Source organism: Trichosurus vulpecula, chromosome 6 (genome assembly GCF_011100635.1).
Source record: "Trichosurus vulpecula isolate mTriVul1 chromosome 6, mTriVul1.pri, whole genome shotgun sequence".
Taxonomy (NCBI): domain Eukaryota; kingdom Metazoa; phylum Chordata; class Mammalia; order Diprotodontia; family Phalangeridae; genus Trichosurus; species Trichosurus vulpecula.
Window position 1 is genome coordinate 77,360,009 of NC_050578.1, and position 23,991 is coordinate 77,383,999.

At 38.9% G+C, this 23,991-nt stretch overlaps 1 protein-coding gene across 1 annotated transcript in view; it reads left to right on the top strand.

The window, feature by feature from the left end:
- The window catches only part of RASGEF1B (RasGEF domain family member 1B), a 43,094-nt gene that overhangs the window by 11,829 nt on the left and 7,274 nt on the right, over nt 1-23,991 (top strand). Inside the window, exons 2-10 of the mRNA XM_036763768.1 lie at nt 5,967-6,149; nt 8,688-8,810; nt 9,604-9,741; nt 13,136-13,348; nt 14,197-14,271; nt 16,916-17,011; nt 17,556-17,658; nt 19,500-19,579; nt 21,811-21,906. Coding sequence (XP_036619663.1) covers nt 5,973-6,149; nt 8,688-8,810; nt 9,604-9,741; nt 13,136-13,348; nt 14,197-14,271; nt 16,916-17,011; nt 17,556-17,658; nt 19,500-19,579; nt 21,811-21,906 — 1,101 coding nt within the window. The 5' untranslated portion in view covers nt 5,967-5,972. The remainder of the gene's footprint in view (nt 1-5,966; nt 6,150-8,687; nt 8,811-9,603; nt 9,742-13,135; nt 13,349-14,196; nt 14,272-16,915; nt 17,012-17,555; nt 17,659-19,499; nt 19,580-21,810; nt 21,907-23,991) is intronic.

Sequence of the window (23,991 nt, forward strand, 5' to 3'; positions counted from 1 at the left end):
TACAAATAGATGTGTAAGTTTTAATACTTTTGTCTAAAAGACAATCAACTCATTGTTTTCCCTTTTTTGAACTCTATTCAACAAACCTTTCAACCTGGAGTCTTGTATGTCTCATTGTTGGATAGGGACATGTCTTGGATTTTAGTGGATTTTAGTGGATTTATTAACATTCCCTTTATTAACATCCCACCTTACCAATGCCCTGGAAACGTGAACAGCCAGTATTTGGTTCCGCTGGAGTTCTATCTCTTGCCAAAGCCCAGAAAACAAGAGTCCTCTGAGTGCTTGGGGGTGTTCTTTTTCTGTTAGTGTAGGTTGTCTTTGAACTTGGGGTAGAGGGAGGAGGGGGAGGTGAGAAAGGATGTTTTTCTGTTTCTTTTCACTCTGCCCCTAATGAAGACCAACTATATCCAGGCTTTAATATCTTAAAACTACAATGAAACTTTTGGGACATCATGTATTATTAGCATTGAAGTTTGACTAAATTACATGTTACATAGGGTTTTGTGGACTGATTTGTAAAGTTAAAAACCACTTTAAAGTGGGCTCTGGGTTTTAAGTTGTTTACAAACTTTTGAAACACAATCCATTTGTTTGTAAGTCATTTGGGGACTAAATGTACAAGAACTAGCCTCGAGGGTAGTCACATTGGAAGTAAACTGAATGAAAGATTATCTTTTGTTATTTGTACAGTACAAATTCTCACTTTCTCTAAGAAAGTACATTGAGTGTTTGATGATTGTGGAAAATGAGTGTTTAACTTGATACTTTGGTCCTGTCATCGAGACCAGGAGTTCATAACCTGGGAACTACAGACTCCTTGGGGGATTCATGAATAGATTTCAGAAAACTCAATGAACTTGAAACTTTTAATATGTTGATACGTATATTTAAATATGATTGTTTCCTTTGCAATCCTGTTATTTTACTGAAAACATTATTCTAAGAAGGGCTTCACCAGACTAACAAAGGTGTCCATGACCCAAAAAAAGTTAGGAATCCCTGATTCAATCTGAGAGATTAGATTTTTGCCTTGGAAAATTATCTTTTACTATAGGGGGGAAAGAATTAAATACTTTTTATTAAGTTAAATGATTTATTAAATTAAATAATTTTTACTCAGGTAGGTTTTGCTAAAGTTAGGAAAAGAAGTAGCAGTATTGAAGATGGACTAGGGGTAGAAAGGGATAGGAGTTAAAAAGTTAAAAATAGGGGACAAGGAGTTTTGGAGAATTAAGAAGAGAACCCACAGGTTACAAGTGATGATTAAGGAAAGGAATCTAGGCTATCAGAGTACTTACTGGTCTTATTACCACTGACACATCCTGGAAACTAGAGAAAGTACACAAAGTATTCTTAAGGATCTATTTGTGCTGACCTTTTGACAGTCCTAATTGCTATTCCTCTAATGTACTTGTGCCTGAAAACTTGAACCACACAAGCCAAGGTACAGGATTTTTCCAGGGACGTGCTTAACCACAGGAGAAACCAGACCAGACTCTCCAGAGCTATATTGCTATAGGATAAAGAGGTCTCACCTAGTTATCCTTACCTTCTTGTCACCACATCACCATAACAGCTCTGATAAAATATAAAATATAAAAACTCTGAAGGAGTTCCCACACCAGTGAAATCACAAGTCCCTTTCCTCCCACCAAAATATAGGGGGAGGGGGAAGAATGATATATTTACCACAGAGCCAGAGATCCAAATAATGTTTAATTCACTGACCTTTGATGAATGTGTTTGTATACTTTCTTTTTACTAAAGAATTTTTGGTTCTTGATTTATTTTGATACCCAGAAATTAATATGAACTGTAATTTAAAGCAGTGTTATACCTAATCATTTCTTTTAAACCTGTACCTTCAAGGAAAAATAGATTTTTAAAAATTCTTTATAAGGAATCCCTTTCTTAATGAAAGTCATCCTTTATAGTTTTAGGGCAGGCTGCAAGGGCATCATACCTACCATAAGTGTTATTTTCAATTTTTTGAACATTAACATATTCTTTAAATATAAATTCCTTAAGCATTAGAATATCTATTTGTAAACCAGCATTAGGCTGGTATGTAAGCTCTTACATAATACATCTAGGTTTGTGAGTCTGGATCCAGGGCAGAAAGAAAAAGGCTTTATCCAGGTGTCCACCATCCAAGTTTAGCTAGGTAGCCCAGTGGATAGAGCCTGAGTTCAAATCCAGCCACAGATATTTACTATCTAAGCATATCGCTTAGCCTCTGTTTACCTCAGCCTTCTTATCTGTGAAATGAGGGAAACAGCACCTACTTCCCAGAGTTATTGAGAGGATTAAATAATTGTAAAGTGTTTAAGGGCTATATAAATGTTAACTATTACTACTATCTCCCATTCACACTACTTATGTTTTGTAAGTATGTTGCTTTGCAGGTTGTGAACTACTCAGACTGTGAACTACCTGAGGGCAGGGACCATGTTTTTGCCTCTCTCTGCAGCCCGATGGCTTAGCACAGTGCCTAACACACAGCAGGCGCTTAATAAATGCTTGTCTGACAGAACGTCGCTATTGGCAGTTAATAAAGCAGCCTTTGGTGGTCACTGCAAGAAAAGGAATCCTATTACTTGAGAAAATAGAAAATATATTCTCTCTGCTACGTTTTTAATAGCATCATTCACTTAGTGCTTGAAACTCCACTGAGACTTTGGGAATACCCTCCGTAGTAGCAAAAGGACTGGAAGCCACCTAAGTCTCCAATAATAGAAGAATTAACTAATCTGTGGCACATTAATGTAATAGAACACTCTAATGAAGTTAAGGGTGACAAATAGTTATACAAACACCTTGAAAGACCTTGATGGGAATAAAAACAGGACCACAGGAATGGCATACATAGGAAACACTCCCAGAGGGAACTTAGAAGTGGAAGCAGGGGGCCAGCATGGTAGAGGGGTATTCCAGGGTGAGAAGGCAGTTTAGTCATTGTGCTGAAGCTCAGGATGGCCTAGAGACCTCCTTGGAAGTCTTCAAACATAGGCCAACTTAGCACTTTGTGTATGGGTTAGACGAGAGGGCCACTAAGATCCCTTTAATTCTGTGATCCTCTTCTATAGAAAGCGGTATTATTAATAGCATTTGGGGCTTGAAACCATCAGAAGTCAACTGTAGGTAAGAGGAGATTCTACCAGGGAGTGTGAGATCTCTTGTCACCTTTCCTAAATCTTCTGGCTATCCCTCCCTATGTAAGGATAGAGCCAATTACCTAGGGCTTTGAGCTTCTCAGGATAAGGGCAGCATTTCTTCCAAATTACTCCTAAAAGAGAAGGCAGAAAGGACCACAAGATTCAATCACTTTTGCCCAGACTGATCTTCCATAGTTAGAATGTTCTCTTTCTCACCTCTGCTTCCCAGAATCTGTACTTTCCCTCAAAGCTCAGGGCAAATACCTCCTTGTACATGAAGCCTCTCTTAATCCAGCCCAGCCCCGCAGCTGCTAGCATTTCCACTGAAATTACCTTGTGTATATTTTGTATATAACAATAGCTAATAATATTAACAAATAATTAATAATATATGATCATATATTAAATATAATTCTATAACATTATGTGGTATATCATAATATATGTGATCATATTATATTATACAATAAATAATAATAATAGCATTTACATAGTGTATATAGCATTGGTATCAAATTCAAATAGAAACAGTATCTACCAAACCATACAGAAGGATCTCTGCAGGCTACATATTGACTTAGAAAACCACACAATAACATTATCTATGTTCTGTTGTATTTCATTTGTTTATTAAATATTTATTTATAAAATTAAACATATTTGTTAAATATTTCCCTATTACATGTTAATCCAATTTTGGAGGGAATGTTCAGGAGAGCCGAATATTTGAACCCTCTGCTTTAAGGGGGGTGTGTGTGTGTATGTCTGTTTCTGTGTCGGTGTGTGTGTGTGTGTGTGTGTGCATGTTGTCTCCTCCAATAAGGTTAAAGGCTGGGACCATATTGTTTTGTCTGTATGTGCGAGCCTTAGGACAGTGCCTGGGGTATAACGGGCATTTACTAAATGCTTTTGGACTGATTCATCTGACCTGGCTTCCCTCGAAGGCACAGCATATGCTGAAATATTAGCCCCCTTGGTCATTGGTAAATACTAAATATCATTAGCCCCCTATATATACCTGGTAATTTGAACAGAAAAGAGAATTGACATTATGTGCTATTCAGAATGAAGTTATTTAGGTGGGCAGTAGTGGAGACTCCACTTAAATGAGGTCCCCAGATCCACCCACCCCTCCCCTCCAAGAGATCTGGGGTTAGATTTCAGAGTCTGTGCACTTGAATTGGGAAATACTTACATCTTTATTTGCCCTAAGCTTGGGTTTCCTTTGTCATCCTCTGCATTTTATTTTATACATTTAAAAACATTATTTTGAGAAGGGCTCCATGGGCCTCACCAGAGTGCCAAAGGGAGGTCCCCAACACACAAAAAGGTTAAGAACCTTTGGGCTCGGGGCAGCATTTGTGTGCTTTGAATTCCTTGAGGTCTCAAATCCTTCAGCTGTTAGAATCATCCCCAGCTGTCCCAACAATGATGACCCGGGCCATGCCTCCTCCATGTGGGGAAATTCTCAGCAATGGCTTGCCTCCTGTCGGTGGCCGATTATCTCCTGTTGAGTTCCTCCCTAGACCTAGATAGTGAATAGTAGGGAAGGACAAAGAGCTTAATTTTTGGTCTCTCTTTTTGCATTTGCTTTATTTTTGTAAAAGAAAAAGTAGAGGGCCTGATCCTAATGGACATTTTCATCTGCCAGTTGGGCCACAGAAAAGACGCCCTTTGCTGCCTGGCCTTGCCCTCCCATGGCACGTGGTCTCATCATTCTGTGTTCAGTCCTCTTTTTCTTCTCTGTAGGGACTCAAACTCAGCTTGAACAGATGCAGGGAGTGAATTTTCAGACAAAGTCTTGACTTTTCTCTATTTTGATGCAAATGTATTTTGGCATCTTGAAAGGAGGCATTAGTACAGGTTGTATTATCTCTGGAGCAGCATCCCCCTCCCCATCTCCTTTCCACCCCCCTCCACACTCCTGGGCCCTGCCTGGCTCAGCTCTGGAGGACAGCTTTCCCCGCATTGTTTACCTACTCAATCGCCTGGTCTTGTGCAGCTTTGAATGTCTCCATTGTCCAGGCCTGCTGCCAGGAGCAGGGAGTCTGTGCTCTCTTTGGGCAGGGCATTATGTCCTAGGAATCTAACTAATAACTTAATAGCCCTAATTCGCCCCGAGCTCACTCTGAAAAGTGCTTTGTGAGTTTCCAGGCACACAGATGGAGAGAAGCTCCTTATTTCAAAGATGTCACATTACTACTTGTTCCTAAAATAAGATGCCTTCATACATTGGTGTTGACTGAGGACTGTGGCTTTAAAAAGAGTTTCTTCCCAATAGGATTTGACACAAAGGAGGGAAAATCAGCAGCATCTGGTCTTCCAATGAAGACCAGGGGCATTAAATCTTTTTGCTGCTAGACATGTAGCATCTGTCCCACTGCCCCACTGCAGGCATGAACAAATTAATTTTCTCAACTTAGTCTTTTTTTTACCAACTAATTTGCCCAGGCAAATAAAAGCTGAGAGAATCATTTTAATTGATTTTTTTTTTTTTAGAATTGAACTTCACGGCTGGGAATAGACATTCAAATTGGCATTTGTTCCATTGGGTTAAATAAACATTTTCTAGTATTTGATTTAGTGAACTTAAATTAGCAAGTGCATTTATGTGTAGGTTTGTTTGTTTTTAATAAACTAGAGAAAAATTTGTTACCTTTCTTGTTCCAATCCCTTATCAAACTTAAAACTCATCTTTGGAAATGCTTTCTTCTTCCCTCTCATTATTCAGTCAGTACCAAAGGTTGTTTTCTCCTGATTACACATTACTGATGGTTGTTTTCCTCCCTTTTCTCAATTTGCCCTCAGGAAAACATGCCTCAGACTCCTCCCTTTGCCGTGATGTTTGACAGCAATGGATATAACCGGCCCCTGTATCAGTCTAAAGAAGATAGCTGTGAAGGATTGTATTACCATGACAACAACTTGCTATCAGGATCCCTGGAAGCCCTCATCCAGCACTTAGTACCCAGTATAGACTATTATCCTGATGTAAGTATCTGAATGCACTTTCCCTTTCCACCCCTCCCCCAAAGATGAGGCACAGATGTCATAGAACTTGAATCCCAATGACTGAGGATATGCCAATTGAGAACCCACATTCATTCCTGACAATCTGCTTCAATACCTGAGGCTAAGTTAAGCAGTAATATATGTATTTGACTTAATTTTTTTAATTGTATTATTTCATTTTAAAAATTATTCATTATTTTAAAATATTCATTTTTATCCCTCCCACCTCCCTCTATCCACAAGAAGAAAGAAAGAACCCTTGACTCACAAAAGTATGATGAACCAGAACATATTTCCCCCATGAATCATGTCTAAAAATAAAGTTTTATTCTGCATATTAATCCCGTTATCTCACTATTATGAAGTGGACAATGTTGTTTATCAGTCCCCTGGAATCATGGCTGATCATATAGTTGACCAGTGTTCTAAAGTCTTTCACGATAGTTGATTTTTATAATATTAATGTTATAATATAAAGTGTTCTTCTGGTTTTGCTCATTTCATCCTATATCAGTTCATCTAAGTCTTTCCGTGGCACTTTGAAGCTGTCTTTTTCCTCATTTCTTTTAGCACAACAAAGTTTTCACAGACATCACTGTATTTCCCATTTGATTATCTTACTAAAGCCTATAAAAGACCCCTAGTTCTGTTGTGTATCAAATGTAGGGCCTTCCTGATTCATGTACATATGTGATTGGTCCTTGAACGTTCTCTATCATAGGATTTTGGAGGCTAGACCTGCGATGTCATTGTTATAGGGAATTTCCAGTGAGAAAAACCTGTCCATGGACAAAGCATCTTAGAGAGCTGCCTAGGACACTGAGAAGTTAAATGGCTTGCCCCTGGGTCGAACTGCCAACATGTGTTTAGAGATAGGTGGGATTTGAATCCAAGCCTTCCTAATTCCAAGGTTGTCTCTGTCTCCTCACCTCTACACTCACTGACTCTCCATAGGATTACTACCCTTTAATCAATAGATTATTACCATTGGATTATTAATCATTGGATTATTTGTATTTGGTCATTACCCTTTCATGATTTCTATTCAGGAAGTCTAAGTGTTATAACACTTATATATGGATTATAATAGATATGTATCTGCTTAGAGACAGAGGTAGAGTAAGCTATATGAAAAGATGGTGGCTTTTAGCATTTAAAAGGTTCAGGCTGAAGCCATACCTCATTGGAGGTCATTTGTATGTTTGGCCAGAGGCCAGCTTTTTTCTCTGGCCCTCTCAGTTTTTAGAATTATGCTTAGAACTGGAATGACTTGCTAAGCAACTCTTTGTGTCTTGTGGGAGGAGATATTTGGCCAAGGAGAGGCAGGGTTGAGAAGTCTTCATAAAAAATACCCACCCACCCCAATTGGAGATCTTGATCATTTTCAATGCTTTTTAAAATGTGAAAATCCCTGACAAAAGATTCAGTGAAAAGAACAGCCTTTTTTCTGTAATGACTATTGTAAATCTATGCATGTATATGGCTTCTTATAAGGTCTTTTCAGAAATAATACCACATGGTTACTTATAAGCAAAAGTAAGAGAGATTTCTTGTTCAGCTCCTTAATTGTTTATGAGCTGCTCGGGGTAAAAATGGAACTCAGTGGGGTTTCTTGGTTCATAGGCATTCTGAAAGGACTGTAACAAACAGCCCTTGCCTCATTACTGGCTTCTCAGGAGACAAGAAGTTTACAGCAAAGCATATAGTGGTATATTGTGCTGAATCAAACTCAGTTCCTGAGCAAACAAATAGCTTACTCGAAAGATCAACTTTTAAATGGTCTGGCCCAAACATTCCTTTCAGTGTGCTACTCAGAGGGTGTGTTGTTTTTTCTTACATGTATGAGGAATTAACATATTATATAGTTATACAAAAAGCTTTTGGTGCCTCTAGGGTTGAATTTTTCTTTGAGACAAGTTTGGTGATTTGGAGGAAATGGATGAGATGTCGCCTTGTACATTCTCACCAGTCTTCAAGACCAAGTAGAAATGTCTGCCGAGTAGCCTTAGGAGCCAAGCTGGATCTCAGCTTTCCCCTCCTTTTTGAACATGGTGAGGCATCAGTCAATCGTGCATTTATTAATCACCTACTGTATACCAAGGACAGGGGCTTGTTTAAAGACAAAAACAAAACTGTTCTTGTTCTCAAGAAGCTTACATACATACACCTACATACATCTAGGGAAAGAAAATTCAGTGTTTAAACGTGGGCCTTAAGGTATGTTGAGAGCTAATTTAGCTGTAATAGAACACTTAATTCTATCCTGCACAGTGCCTCTTATTCCAGCTTTGACTGTATGGTTAAAAATATGTACACATATATACTATTATGTTACAATGTTTATGTTATTACTATAATTATATCATACATTCACATTACAATACAATGCAGTATTACATATAAAGTTAATACTGAGTTGATGATGAATTGAGTATGTGGAATTAGACACATATTTTGGCAGGAATGTGAACGTAGGATTTTTATTAATTTATATTTACATTTTGCTTTTGCCCACAGAGAACATATATATTTACCTTTCTACTCAGTTCTCGTTTGTTTATGCATCCATTTGAACTAATGGCCAAAGTTTGCCATTTGTGCGTTGAGCACCAGAGGTTAAGTGATCCCAGCTTGGACAAGGTAAGGATGAAATCTGGAAATATTAATTCAGTTTTGCTGCCGCGTCCTATTATTTCATAGGTTGGCCCTTCTGAAATTTATGGTAATAGTTCTTGAGCCAAGTAGACATGGGGATCCATTAAAAGCAAATATTGTCACATTTAATCCTCACAACATCCCTGGGAGGTAGCTACATTTTTTTATGGATAAGGAAATTGAAGCCAACAGAGGTTAAGTGACTTGGCCAGGGTCACATAGCTAGGAAATGTCTGAAGCTGGATTTGAACTCAGATCTTCCTGGCTTCAGGCCGAGTACTATTCATTGCTCCACCTAGATTCCCCAATTAATTAAATTTAAGTTATTAAAATAGCATTTTATGTAATTAACAAAGTACTTTCTTTGCAATGGCCTCATGCAGTGGGTAGTGCAGAAATGTTTGTCCTATTTCACAGAAGAGAAAGCTGTCTTGCCCAGTCATATAGATAGTAAATGGCAGATCTGAAACACAATACAGGTACTTGGACTCAAAGTCCAGTGTTCATTCCACATTGGACCTTATCATGACCCTACATCACAGGGAATGGTATAAAGACCATGGGAAGAAAAAAAATGTCTTAGATTGTTTTTGGTGTATGCCTTAATTTGATTACCCATTTGACAGTGATATAGCAAAGGGAACCATGGAAACGTAGACTCAGCCTCTAATTTCACCTACAATTCCCAGTCAACAAAATTTTTATTTACCTGTTTATCCTGTGGGAGCCTTCTCTGGTGGCAGCTGGTAATGATATGGTTTTTCTTTTTTCTTTCTAGAGCCAAATTCGAAAAATTGCACCCAAAATTCTTCAGCTCCTGACGGAATGGACTGAGACATTTCCATATGATTTTCGAGATGAAAGAATGATGAGGAATTTGAAAGACCTCACCCATCGAATAGCCAGTGGCGAGGAGGTTGGTAACCCCAGTCTGTTAATTTAGCCCAGCTAGATTAGAGATATTCAGACTCTGTGGGAAATTGTGCCAAATGAGCATATTGAATTAGATGAGATTAGGTGTAGACAGAGGTGTGCTGGAACCAGATTTTCAGTTTGAGTGTTAATCCTCGGAGATCAGGGCTTGTTTTATTGTTTTCTTGATTGTCTAGACTTAAGAAAGTGATGGAGAAAATATTAGCAGTGCAAATTAAAAGTGTGTCATGACATTCCCCCCGTATCCAATGAAAGATGATTGGTTAGGGTTGGGTTCTGAATCTGAGATTTCATTGGCAGCAGGAACTCCCTAAAAAGGAAACTCTTTCTGCCATTACAAGTTAGCCTCTTCTCTATAACTTATAGTATTAAAAATTAGCCTAGAGCACTAGAAGGTTGTCAGTCAGCAAAAAAAAATTTATTAAATGCTTATTAGGTGCCAGGCATTTCACCTAAGTGCTGGTGATACAAAGAAAGGTAAAAGGTGTGGCTCCCTTCAACAGAATTTAAATAGGAGTGTAATTGATAAATGTTGGGATTAATTCAGGGTTGGACAAGGTGTGATCAGTGATAGGACAAAGGGTGCAGAGGAATTAAGGAATTTCATTTTCTGAAATTTGTAACATATTAAAAAAGAAAAAGAAAACTTTAGCAAAACCAACCACATCTGATTTCTGACTTCCCACAGTGCCTCTGACACTGACTATATATATTTATCATCTTTGTCAATACCTCTTTTTGTTTTCCTCCAATTTTTAAAAATTATATGAATTTTAATATTTACTTCAAATATCCACCTGGAAACTATCGTGTCATATGGTATAAAAAAACTGGTCTAAACGTATTTTTTCTCCAAACCATAGTATAATTTTTACTGATGTTCTTGCCAGAAGGAATTTATGTTCCTGGATTTATCCACCACTGACTGGGTTATTGAGTTTGATATGTTTCGCTGATTCTTACTCTAGTTGGTCTGCTATTCTTATTTACTATTGATTAGGGCTGGATCATAGGTAGGCAAAGGTGGATTGGGCAGAGGACCATAATGCCTGCCTCCATCAAATTATCATATTATAGTCTCATTCTCTCTGTGTTACCTTAGAATCAACAAAAACAATGGCCTGGCTTTGTCCTTGTACTACCCTTGCCGCTAACAGTGTGATCCTGAGGATGTACCTTTAACTCTCTGGTCATCATTTTTCTTCATTATAAAATGAGAGCTGTGACCAGATGGTTTCACAGTCTCTTTCAGCTCTAACATTCTACATATCAATCATCAGGAGGTGGTCTGACTTTTCCCTAGATTTGAGATGAGACTTTTTGCTCATCAGTGATGGGGGTGCATTTTGATAGCATCTCTATGTTAACTTCAATAGAGTCAAGCTCTACAGATTTTACTAGGATGAGTCTATATAATTGGGCTTAGTGGTTTTTTTCCCCCAAGGAGATACCTTGCAACCAAAATATAAATTAAATCTGACATTGGGAGTTATGTGACGAATAACTCTACATGATAAGAGTTATCTTTATATTATGATCTGACTTTATTTACCAGTTAATTACTGTCACCAACATTTAAAATCTTGGAAAAAAGGAAAGTAAATGTTTAAAATGTTTAAAAAATGAACACAGAAAACCATTAACAATGTGTTAGGCTCTGTAGGGAAAGTAATTATTCAGGAATGGAAATATAAATGCTCACAGGTTCTTTGTTCTCTGAATGGCCTTTGATGACTTTCTTCATGTGTTTCCCAATACTCTTCATTTATATTCTAGTTCTCTCTAAGCAGCACATTAGCATTCTTTTCCATCTTAGATCTTCATTTTACCCCCCTTGACTTGACTCTTCCCCTGACCTTTCCATACAAATGAAAGATCCTGTACCTAATACTATGAGTTCCCTTTAGGATGTGTTTACCATTCATAAGAAATGAAGGAAGCAGTAGGAGTTATCCCTAATTGAGTCCAGCCCTTTTCTTTGGACTGTCCATTGCCTGTCCCCTGGTACACTCAGCTGATGACCTGCTGAGAAGATGCAGTGGGCAGCTCATCCTGATTCTAACTGCCATTCCATCTGGTGGTCCTGGAAAGCTATTTCTGCATGTGGGCAGGGGCTGGAGTAGGAGCCAGAGAAGGGCTCAAAGTGGTGGTGAGTGGAATCATCTCTTTAAAAATGTAGCAGTTGCCCTTCCCCAAGAAAGAAGATGACATTGCCCTTGTACACACCTGCCTATCTGTGACCCAAGAAGGTCCTGTCTGTGGGGAAACTTCAAAACACTTTTTAAGACAGAAAATTGAACAGTTTTCTCAGATAAGTATGGTAGCATTTCAGGGCTGGACAGTGACTCCTCAGAGACATTAGAAAAATAACTTACATAGGCAACACTCAGTGAATATTTTTGGAATGAACAAAGTCGTGTAAATTGTTAGATTAAATTGGTTCCTTTAATGTGAAAACAAATTAACTTCTGTATTGAGAGGAAAATTGTCTTGTGCACCTCGGGCTAGTGTATAAAAAATTCATTTTCTCTTTGTCTTGCCTTCTTTTGGCTCCTTCAGAGCTGCTGTGATGAGAGAAGTGTCTGGTTTGGGAGGGGAGATGAGCATGTCCTGAGTACAAGACCTAAATGTCACTGGCGTTATGAGAAACTATAGTCATGGTGACTATAGACATGGTGAGAAGGAAATGGTAGCATTTGGTGAGATGGTCTAGCAAACATTGTTGGTTCCCTGGAATCAGGGCTTCTTAAACTTCTTCTGCTTGCGACCCCTTTTTCTGTTTGGGCAGCATTCATTGGCACTGCGTGGCCTGAGGGCGTGAGCAGTGCAAAGTGTGCCTGCTTCATGCTCAGAACCCAGGCTGCCATGGAATTGTGAGATGCAGCACAGGCAAACGCTGCCAGAAACACCTTGGATTCATTATGTGTTTGATTTTTAATTAATTTTTGGTGATTGAGCATTCAGAAACCTTTCACTGTTGCCAAATTTTTCTCAACCCCATACGGGATTGTGACCCACAATCTAGCACTGGGCCTAGAGCATATAAGGAATGAATTGAATTTACCTGTTCCGTGTTATGTCTTCCACACCTGGGATAGCCTAGGGAGTCTGCACTGAACAATTCCCTGATAGGCCCATTGTAGACTGGGATTGATGACAGAGAAGTTTGGGTTCCTTCTGCCATGCTCCTGAGGCCTTCAGCTTGAGTCAAGGCCACCAGAGAGCAAAACCAAATAATCTCTGATGAGCAGAACAAACTTATACTGTGGATGTTGCAGACAGGCATGTGGACTGTAACTTCATTATTGATTTTATATGATGTTTTTAAAAAATCTGAAACCCTGTACAGTAACATCTCATCTTTTGTGTCATGGCAGACGTACAGGAAGACCGTTCAGCAAATGATACAGGGATTGATCCGAAAGCTCGCTACTCTCGGCCAGTATGAGGAGGTCCTTGCAAAAATTAATTCCACATCCACAGATCGGCTTACAGTTCTCAAGTCCAAACCTCAGTCAATACAAAGAGATATAATTACCATCTGCAGTGATCCTTATACATTAGCACAGCAACTGACTCACATAGAGCTGGTAAGGTTGCTGCTTTCGTTTGGCTTTACATCTAGTCAGTAAAAAGCATTATTAAGTGTTTACTATCATGCTGTGCTGAGGGGAATGAGGGCCCCACAGTCTAATGGGACGTCCACAGGTTATTTTTTTTATTGAATCATTATGCCTTCCAGCAAACTTTTGATTATTTGTTGTAATGGTGGGAAGCTGAGAAGTGGATAATCCAAAATGGTAGCCAGTCCAAAAAATATTTTGTATTTAACTTTTCTATTTGCAATCAAGAATAGGCACATTTGTCATTCTGGGATTTCACTTCAATAGCTAATCCATGAGGAACTGCAAAGTTATCCCATTCCCTTCTTTATCCCTACCTCTTGCTCCAGTCCCAGCCATCTAGGCTGCTTCATTCCAGATCTAGAAAGCTTCTCTCTCAGACTAAGGCAAAGAACTCACTGAAGAGAACCACTTTCTTCCAAACAAGATGTTAAAATAATTGTGGAAGAACCTTTCTCTAAGGGCATCTTGAAAAACAATATAGTTGCCAAGAGTCAATGCTTTTATTTTTGGACCAGATATGGTATTGGAATAGGGAACTTCCAAGTGAGGAAGCTCCCTCTACCGAACTAAATCTGCAACCTGTGATCTTAGAAAATTGTGCAGGGTACAGGGCGGAGGGGTGGGGGCAGTGCAGCTTAGTAACTTGCCTAGGATGGCTCATCCATATGTGCCAAAGATAGGACTTCACCCTGAGTCGTCCTGACTCCATGGCCAGCTCTCTATCTCCTAGGATGTATTGCCTCTCCTGTTTAATTATATAGTTGGAGAAATAGCTGGTTCACTGTGGTTTGATTTGTTTTTAAAATTTCCAGGAGAGGCTCAATTATATAGGACCAGAAGAATTTGTCCAGGCGTTTTTGCAGAAGGATCCTTTGGACAACAACAAGGTAAAAGACCTTGCAATGCAGTGACTCTTCCAGAAACTAAAATTGTATGTGATCCTACCGTACTGAACCCTATAGAATGGAATTGGGAGGGGATTCTTGGGACTTCTAAAAAACTTCCACACCTCAGCTTTGTGAGAACAAGTTTAATGCACAAGATTTGGTTTGTTTTTAATTTGTGTCGGTGGAGGCTTTTCCCAGGTGTCTTAGCCCATCATGGTTTTGGAGTTTTTTTTAATTTTGGAGGGGGTCACTTTCTCTTTTCTGGGAAACTTTAGTAATTAGAACTTTAGATTTTGGGGCTTGGTTTTGATTTCGGTGAATGTCATGATTTTAGCAGCTATTGTTAGAAAACAGTTCACCTTTTGATCCAGTTACAAGAATAGTATAGAGACATTCACCTGGTTGACAAAAAGCTCTTAGAAATGGTGTTTTTCTTCCCCTGAGATGCAGTTTGATCTCCTTGACAAATGATCTCTTTATTAGGGTGAAGCCAGCAGAAGACATATAAAGCTTTCACTTACCCTCTCTCTCTAAAAGTAGCCCCATTGGATATCTGCAAGATACATTTTTGCCCTTCAGACGGTGTGGACATTGTACACTTTCCTAGAAATCACCATCCTGTGGGAGCAAGGACAACAGCTGTTTTCTGTCCTTAAGATTCCCCTCAGTATAGGAGCTAAAGATCAAATTCTTCAGTGAAATACTAACAGGGGACTTGTGAGAGAGAAAACAAATTGACCTGACTTAGATGAGCTAAGTGCCGCATGGTCTCTAACGATTGTTTGGTGAAGGCTTTTCTTTACAACCTTAGAGATCACAAATTCCACACCCCCGGGTCTCCCTCACACCCACCCAGCTTGCCATGTGCTCAATTCAGTAACATTTTATACAGGGTGTTCCAAAAGTCATAGTGCAGGTTTAATCTATTAAAGCTTAATAGCTTAAAATATGGACACCCACCCTCACTCCCTTTAATTATTTTAAGTCATTAAAAATTTAAAACTGCACTAAGACTTTTGGGACACCCCATGTATTCATCATCTCCTATGTTCAAGGCACTGGGAATATAAGAAACTGCTTCATTTTTGATTGAGTCCCAGAGACGTGGAGGGCATTGAGATCTTCATAGTGACGACAGTGAGAGCCTTCATGGGACAGTGGAAAGAACATGCGTTTCAGAGGCAGACAACCTGCATCAGATCCCACCCCTGTCTCCCACTGCCCCTGTGACCGTGGCCAAAGTCATTTAACATCTGGGAACCTTAGTTTTTTCTATGTAAAATAACAGGGTTGGATTAGATGGCCTCTCAGGCTTCTTTGAGCTCAACATCTATGAGCTGATGAACCCAAAGACAGTCTGCAGACATTTATTGAGTGCCTACTCTTTGGTAAACATTATATTAGGTACTGGGTAAAGAGATTAAAAATGAAACACTCACTTCCCTCAGGGAGATGTAATAACAACATCTACACAGATAAGTAAATTTAAGGTGGGCAAGAATACTGACAACTGGGGAGAGCCTGGGCAGAGATCCTGGAATTTTATTTGCCATTTGCATTTTATTTCCCCCATTAGCATGTGAGTCTTTGACTCATGGCAGGGACTGTTTTTGTGCTTTTAAAAATTTATCATTGTGCTGGGTACTTAGTAAGGATGCAACAAATGTTTATTGATTATCTTTGGACTGGTATGATCATAGATTCAGAAGTAGAAGGGACCTTAGAATGGGGTTTCTTGAGGAGTTCTGTGACCTTGGGTGGGAAAAACAGTTACATATTTATGTTCACTAACCTCTAATTAAAATTTAGCATTTCCTTCAGTTATTTAACATTAGTCTGAGACATCCATTGGCTTCAGTGGACTTCCAAAATGGCAGGAACTGGGGATAGGTGGGAGTGACCCAAGATCTTATTCTCATTTTACAAATGAGAAAAATTAAGTCAATTACCTACATAGATACCAAATGCTGGGTGGGATTTGAACTTACATAAGCTGCTATTTTGATGCTTAATTTTAGGAGAGAGTATTCTAGTCCTTTCATTCTAGTCCACTCGTTGTGGTGGTGTCATATTGTTGCTCTCCCCCTGAAGATCAGGGTCATGCTATAACATATTGGCTCTTACTCTTTAAATCCAGGGTATAAAGGCTTAAGACTTCAACGAAAGAATAGCTCTGTCCAGTCCTAAGTCACCCAGTCCAGGATTTGGGAGAAAGGTCACGGGAATGAATACGTTGGAGTGAGCAAATATATAAGACATCTAGGAACCCTTGTGACATGGGATCTTAAGTGATCACTGAGGCAGAGGCAAAGGCATGCCCTTGCAAGAGTAGGGTCAGCTGTTAAATTTTTATGACAAGCATTTATGCCTCAGAAATCAGCAAACATTACAAATCAAAACCTACTTATTGTTGTGTTGACGGTCTAGACATAAGAAAGTGTTGGGGAAAACTTCATTAATGCAGATTAAACCCAAAAAGTGTTATGCACCCCTAGAGATCCAGTTGTTAAATTTTTACCAGCATACCACTGAGTAGAGGCAGAATATTATTGTATGATTTCCTCCTGGTTTTCTGATTTTAGCCTTTCCTTTTGTCTGGTAACTGGTTATGATAACTTCTGTTGTTTTTCTTGGGTGTCTTCAGAGTTGTTATGATGAGCCAAAAAAGACGCGAAACCTTGAAGCTTACGTGGAATGGTTTAATCGACTCAGCTACTTGGTTGCCACTGAAATCTGCATGGTGAGAGAATAGATCCTGTCTTGTCCTCTAGAAGCTAGCCTCATTGACCTTTTCAGTAGTCCTTGTGTTGGCTTTCCATCCACCTTCTGGTAGGCCTGCTCAGTAATCATGGCATTGGGCTTCCATTCATCCTCTGGTAGGCCTGCTCTGCAATCATGGCATTGGGCTTCCATTCATCCTGTGATAGGCCTGCTCAGTAATCATGGCATTGGGCTTCCATTCATCCTGTGATAGGCCTGCTCAGTAATCATGGCATTGGGCTTACATTCATCCTCTGGTAGGCCTGCTCTGTAATCATGGCATTGGGCTTCCATTCATCCTCTGGTAGGCCTGCTCAGTAATCATGGCATTGGGCTTCCGTTCATCCTCTGGTAGGCCTGCTCAGTAATCATGGCATTGGGCTTCCGTTCATCCTCTGGTAGGCCTGCTCAGTAATCATGGCATTGGGCTTCCATTCATCCTCTGGTAGGCCTGCTCAGTAGGGATCACCTTGGCTTTCTATCCATCCTCTGGTAGGTCACATCTCACTGCCATTGTTTTTCAGCCTGTGAAAAAGAAGCACCGAGCAAGAATGATTGAATATTTCATTGATGTAGCCCGGGAGTGCTTCAACATTGGCAACTTTAACTCCTTGATGGCAATAATATGTGAGTATGTCCAGGAGGACACTTTCCTCATAATGGGACTGATGGAAAACAACTCTCAACAAAACATGAGCAAAAGATGAGGATTTTCTAAATCTAGCAGTTTATTTTATGTTCCAGAATGGAACCCTCAAGAAAATGTATCTATAAAACACTGTTTAAAGTCACATAGAGGCAAGTTTGTTTGTAAGACACTTGGAGCACCTTAATCAGCATTGGCCCATCTTGGGACTCAGCAGTTTGCAGATTGCTGACAGTATGATTGGGAGGGAAGGGAAAAGGAGGTGATGTACTTCTAAAGACTTTGCTTTTAGGCTCCTAATTAGTTTTTTTCCTCATTATTTTTGTGAGAATATTTTGGCATGATCTCTTACCACCTTCCCCCACAAGACTTGCTCCATTTATGCAGGAGCTTTGGCCCATTAGACTTTGGGATCCTTGAGAACAGACTGTGTCCTCTGTATCTTCATGATGTAGCACAGTGTCTGACTCACAGTAGGTGCTTAATAAATGCTTGTTGACTGACTTTTTAATAATAATTCATTTTATTTTTAATTTATGGAATAAAACAAGCATTTCCTTAACAGTATAATAAAAAAAGATGATTGCACATGAAACTGCACATCTATTATGTACAACTTGCTATTCCTTTTAAATATATAATAAAATTATCGTGTAAATTTTTTTCTTTTTTTTTTCTTCTCTCCTCCCTCCCATATGACTGTGCATAATTATAAGCAGTTAAGCCACTTGTTACCAAGGGTTTGGAAAGATTGTATATCAGGTATGGGGTCTGGGACTGAAATAGAGTCCAAATCATTTTTGAAGATGAATAGATAGGGCTGGCCTAGATAAAGGAGATTAGAAGATTGACAAAGTGGCGATGTGTCAAGAATTTAGGTCTTTTCTTTCCTCCCCCTCCCCCATTTAAAAAAGTCTTTAATATATCGTAACAAAAAACCCCGACCAATTTCCTTTCTATTTAACTGGAGATTTAAATGGAAATGAGCAATAAAATCACTCTGAGTCATGTTTAAACCTTTTTTTGTGCCAGTCTGGTAAAACCTATGGACCCCCACTCAGAATAATGTTTTCAAATGCATGAAATAAAATATATGGGATTATAAAATAAATCAATTACATTGAAATATTATTTAAATCATTGATTGAAATATTATTAAAATATGATAAAAATCCCAGATTCAGAGACCCCAGCTTAAGAACGTGTACCTTAGAGGAAGAAAATATCAGAGTTCCACAGTTCCCCTGTAGGGGGTAGAGGATATAAGCCAGGCCTCGTGCTAATGCTTTACAAATATGGTCTCATTTGATTCTCACAACAACCCTGCTGTTTCCATTGCCATTTTACAGATGAGCAAACAGAAGCACAGAGAGGTTAAATGACTCACCCAGGGTCACAAGTGTCTGAGGTCACATTCCAACTCAGATCTTCATGACTCCAGGCCTATCCTGCACCACCTAGCTAAAAAATAGAGTTAATTTTCCTTGCTATATAGTGGTACCAGAGAACCTGTCTGTCTTTCTTAAAGTATGAATATCAGAGACTTGAAATCAGTTGGGCCATTGGGAGCAATTTTCCTGTTTAATTGTAAAGACATTTGCATTTATTTTATTAAAACTAGATTGAACTCCTGTTGTGCACAGGATAATAGAGTAGGCACGGGGGGGTGATTTTTGAAAAATCACAGGCATGGTTACTAGAGTTTACAGTCTAGAGGCATTTGTAGAAACAGTATTGATAATGGGCGCATTTTTAGAATCAGAATTTGGGATAGAGTTCTGCATTTGATTTGTCTTTTACTTTTTTAATTTTACATGGAAAGCTGGCATGAACATGAGCCCTGTCTCCCGGCTAAAGAAAACCTGGGCCAAAGTGAAGACTGCCAAGTTTGACATTCTCGAGGTAAACATACTTGATGCTCTGAAGGGGTCCCAGCATCCTTTGGCTCTTGCAAAGGGAAGCCGTTTCCCCGTGCTTCATGGAGGGATTGGCTTTGGACCACAAAGGAGACCCAGAACAATCACCCTTTCAGTCCCAGGGCAAAGAGAGATGCAGTTAGAGGAGACGGGAGCCATAAGCAAGGCCCTGGCTTGAGCATGAGTGGGCTGTTTTACCTTTTTAAAAAAGATTTTGTCTATGTAGTTAACTTGTTAAACCATCCCCTGACAGTAGCATTACAGTCTTAGGTGTAAACCTTGGTATGGCAGAAGGAGAGGGATTTTGCAGATTCAAGGACTTTGAAAGAAAAAAACAGTCATGTAACTTTCAATAAATATGTGGTTACTATTGTTAATAATAAATGTAAACCTCAAAACAGTATTTTGTAATAACGACTCAGGTTTTTATAGCACATATAACCTATATGTGCTGTAATACACACACACACACACACACACAGTCACACTCATACACCCATTTTATAGATAGGAAACTGAAACTCAGCAGTCTTGCCCAAAGACTATGCAGAACATAGATGAATTAGACGGGATTCAAACCCAAATTTCTGAACTCCAAGAGCTATGCTCCATTCCCATAATATCATGCTGTACCTCTCTCTCTCTGTTCCTCCTCTCTCCCTCTCTCTCTCCACCTTTCCCTTTCCCTCTCTCGACCTTTCTCTCCTCCTCCTCCTCCTTCTTCATCTTCTTCGTCTTCTCTCTCTCTCTCTCTCTCTCTCTCTCTCTCTCTCTCTCTCTCTCTCTCTCTCCCTCCTATCCTTCTCTCTCCCTCACTCTCCCTCTCTGTGTATCTCTATCCCTCTCTCCCTATCTCTCTGTCTCTCTCTCTCTCCATCTCTCCCTCTCTCTCTCAACCTGCAATTTGATGCAGGGAGCTCCATGCTTAGGAAAACTCTTTCTCCTGATGCATGCTGGCAGCTTCTCTGCAACTTACAGTGTTAGAGAATTGTCTGGGAACACTAAAATGTGACCAGGGTAACAGACAGTATGAATTGGGGGCAGGACTTGAACCCAGATCTTCCTGACTTGCACACCAGTAATCCATCCACTTCTCCACTCCATCTCTACTCAGATATTAGGAGCAGTTGCTGTTATGAATAGCTAAGGATAGGGCCAGGGACTGGACCTGGCATTTCATGATATAGGAAACTCCCACGTGAGGAAACCTTTGATGCAGGTTCAGTGCCTTTTCTTCAATTTATAGCCCTAGTGCTCAGGCACCAAGAGGTTCATTGCCTTTCCCAAGATCACACAGCCAGTATGGGCCAGCGGCACAAGTTGAATCCAGGGCTTCCTGGATCTAAGGGCAGCTTTCAACCCACTCTGGTGCAGCTGTCTTTCATGGATCGATAGCCACATGAAATTAAGTGAGGGAAGTAGGTGCTTCTTTATCCAGGCATTTTCTCATCCTCCTGAAATCACCTGGTATTATTCTAAGAGATGATGATGAATGAGTCAATTTCAAAAATGTCAAGATTAGGAAATGTGGTTAAGATTACTTAAGTGACTGTTCATATTTACAAGCCATTTCTTTAATATGTCTCCTTTAGTGATTTATTAGTAATTTTATTTTATCAAATGCAAATAGTGGGTTCTCTGCAGAGGTTGACAGAATGTGGCACCATTACATTTCTCTAACCATCCTCATGCTCTAATTATCCTTTAGATCAAAAGTTCTTAAGTTTTTTGTGCCATGGACCCCTCTGGCAATCTAGTGAAGCATATGTACCTCCTCTCAGAATAATGTGCAAAATAAGATACCTAGGAATACAAAGGAAACTGATTATCTCAAAACTAGTCACCAATTTTTTTTAAGTTCATGGACTCCAGGTTAAGACCTATTGCTTTAGTTAAAAATTAGTGAATTTTTCTAATGTTATTTAATCAACTAATTATCAGTGATGAATTTACTTCCAAATATTAACTTTCTATGAATTTGGACTAGTTGACATTAAAGCTTATCAATTCCTACAAATAAAATCTGCTTCAGACATCTGAAAAGATTTGTGTTTCACTGTCTATCCTCTACATTAAAATAAGCCCTACTCCTAATCTGAGTGCCTTCACAGAAATTAGCTTGCTATTTTTATAATTGTCATTTCTAGACAATGTACAGTGGAATCTTTTGTTGTTGGGAGATGCTGAGTAATAATGCTACTTCCCTTCTGCGTACAGCATCAGATGGACCCTTCGAGCAATTTTTATAATTACCGAACAGCTCTCCGAGCAGCAGCACAAAGGTCTTTGACAGCTCACAGCAGCAGAGAGAAGGTAGGTTGCGAAAATACACTGATACAAGAAGCTTGTGTGTGAGAGACCACATTTTATTCCGAAATGAAAAGTAATGTTGATCCTTTGATTGGGCTTCTCGTTTTTCTTTTGAGGCACACCAGGGAAGCCCTAGTCCATTCATCCTTTAATACCCAAGGAGGGAAAGATACAATTAGAGGAAAGGGGACAGTAAATAAGACCATGAATTGACCATGAGTGGAAAGCTCTTCTGTTAATAGTTAACTTGGTAAACCATACCCTGACAGCTGCATTAAAGTCCTTGATATACTGCCTCATTCTCCTTGTCTTACCCCATCTGTCTCCCCGTTGAACTCCCAGAAGAACCATGTGTGAACATGGAAGAAGATAGCCCAAACCTTATCTTTCTCTTTGGGACTGTTTGTTTTTATTATTGTATTTCCTAGTGCCTAGCACATAGTCACTCACTATTGCTTGTCAAGGCAAATTGAGTTATATTCAAAAAAATTAGGAAACGTTACAATAAAAATAAGTAATTTTAAAACAGCCCTTCTGAAAATCAAAGAAGAGATTGACAAAATTGGAAGCAATAAATTGAATTAATCAATTAAACTAGAAACTGATTCTGAAAAAATAATAAAATAGGTAAGTATGTCATCTGACTAAAAGAGAAAGACAGCTTAATTGAAAAAGAATTCTCAACATAAGACGATGAAATAAAAGGAAACTCTCAGAAACTAATTTGCCCAATTATATGCCAAAAAATTTTTGAAATAGATGAGCATCTAGACAACAGGAACATAATGTTAATAACTTAGTTTCAGAAAAATTAATTGAGCAAGCCACAAATGAAATCTGAAAGCAAAAACCTGAAGACCAGAAGAGCTTACAAGTGAATTCTATCAAACGTTCTTAGAAAAATTAATTCCTAGATTACATAAACCATGTGCAAAAAAGTAGGAAAAGAAAAAAGCCTGCCAAACTTTTTCTATAATACAAATATATATATATATATATACATATACATATATACAAATATATATGTATGTGTAAAATATGTATGGTTTTGATACCTAACCAGGGAGAGACTAAGCGATGAAAGAGAATTATTGAACAGTGAATACTATAGTTTACCATATTATAATAATAGTATCATAATATGTATAGTATTATTATAATAGTATTAAGATATATGTGGTATTATATAAGATATATAATGTACATTATATAGCTTATATATGTATGTATATAAGATATATAATATATATGGTATTATAATGATAGTATTATAATATAATTTACTGAATAGTAAAATGCTATCCAAAAGTCTGCAATAACATATTAAAATAGGATTCATACCAGCAATTTTGTTGTTGTTATCATTCAGTCATTTCAGTCATGGCTGACTCTTTGTGACCCCATTTGGAGTTTTCTTGGCAGAGACACTGGAGTGGTTTGCCATTTCCTTCTCTAGCTTATTTTGCAGATGAAGGAACTGAGGCAAGCAGGGGTGAGTGACTTGCCCCCCCCCCCACCCAGGGTCACAGAGCTAGTAAGTGTCTGAGGATGGATTTGAACTGGGAAGAGGAGTCTGCCTGACTCTGGGCCTGACACTATCCCCTGCACCACCTAAATGATGCAGATATCACCCAATAAAGTCTCCCTCATTTTTCTGTGATTAAATTGAATAAAAATTCAGTAATAACTTACCCATTGTATTGTTTTAGCTCCAAATATGATGACAATCAGCCCAAATTTGAATATTCACAATTGAGCTCCTCACCAGCTTTCTGGTATCTGGTATCTGGTATCCACCTAATGGTGGAGATATCATTCCACAATTAGAAAGAAAATGCTTAGAGGAACAACTTCTGTTTAAGATAATTAACTCACAAGAGAAGTGGTCAGCAAACCGTGGCCTGCAGGCTGCCTGTTTGGGTGTGGCCTGAAAGCTAAGAATGGTCACTGGATCTGACCCTTGGCCCATGGTTTGCTAACCCCTGCTCAAGAACATAATCAATATCAGAAGTCTTCCTCTCTTCATAGGGAATAGAAAGGCACTAGTCACACAGTACATGGGGTATAGGAAGGTGGCCCCCGAAATGG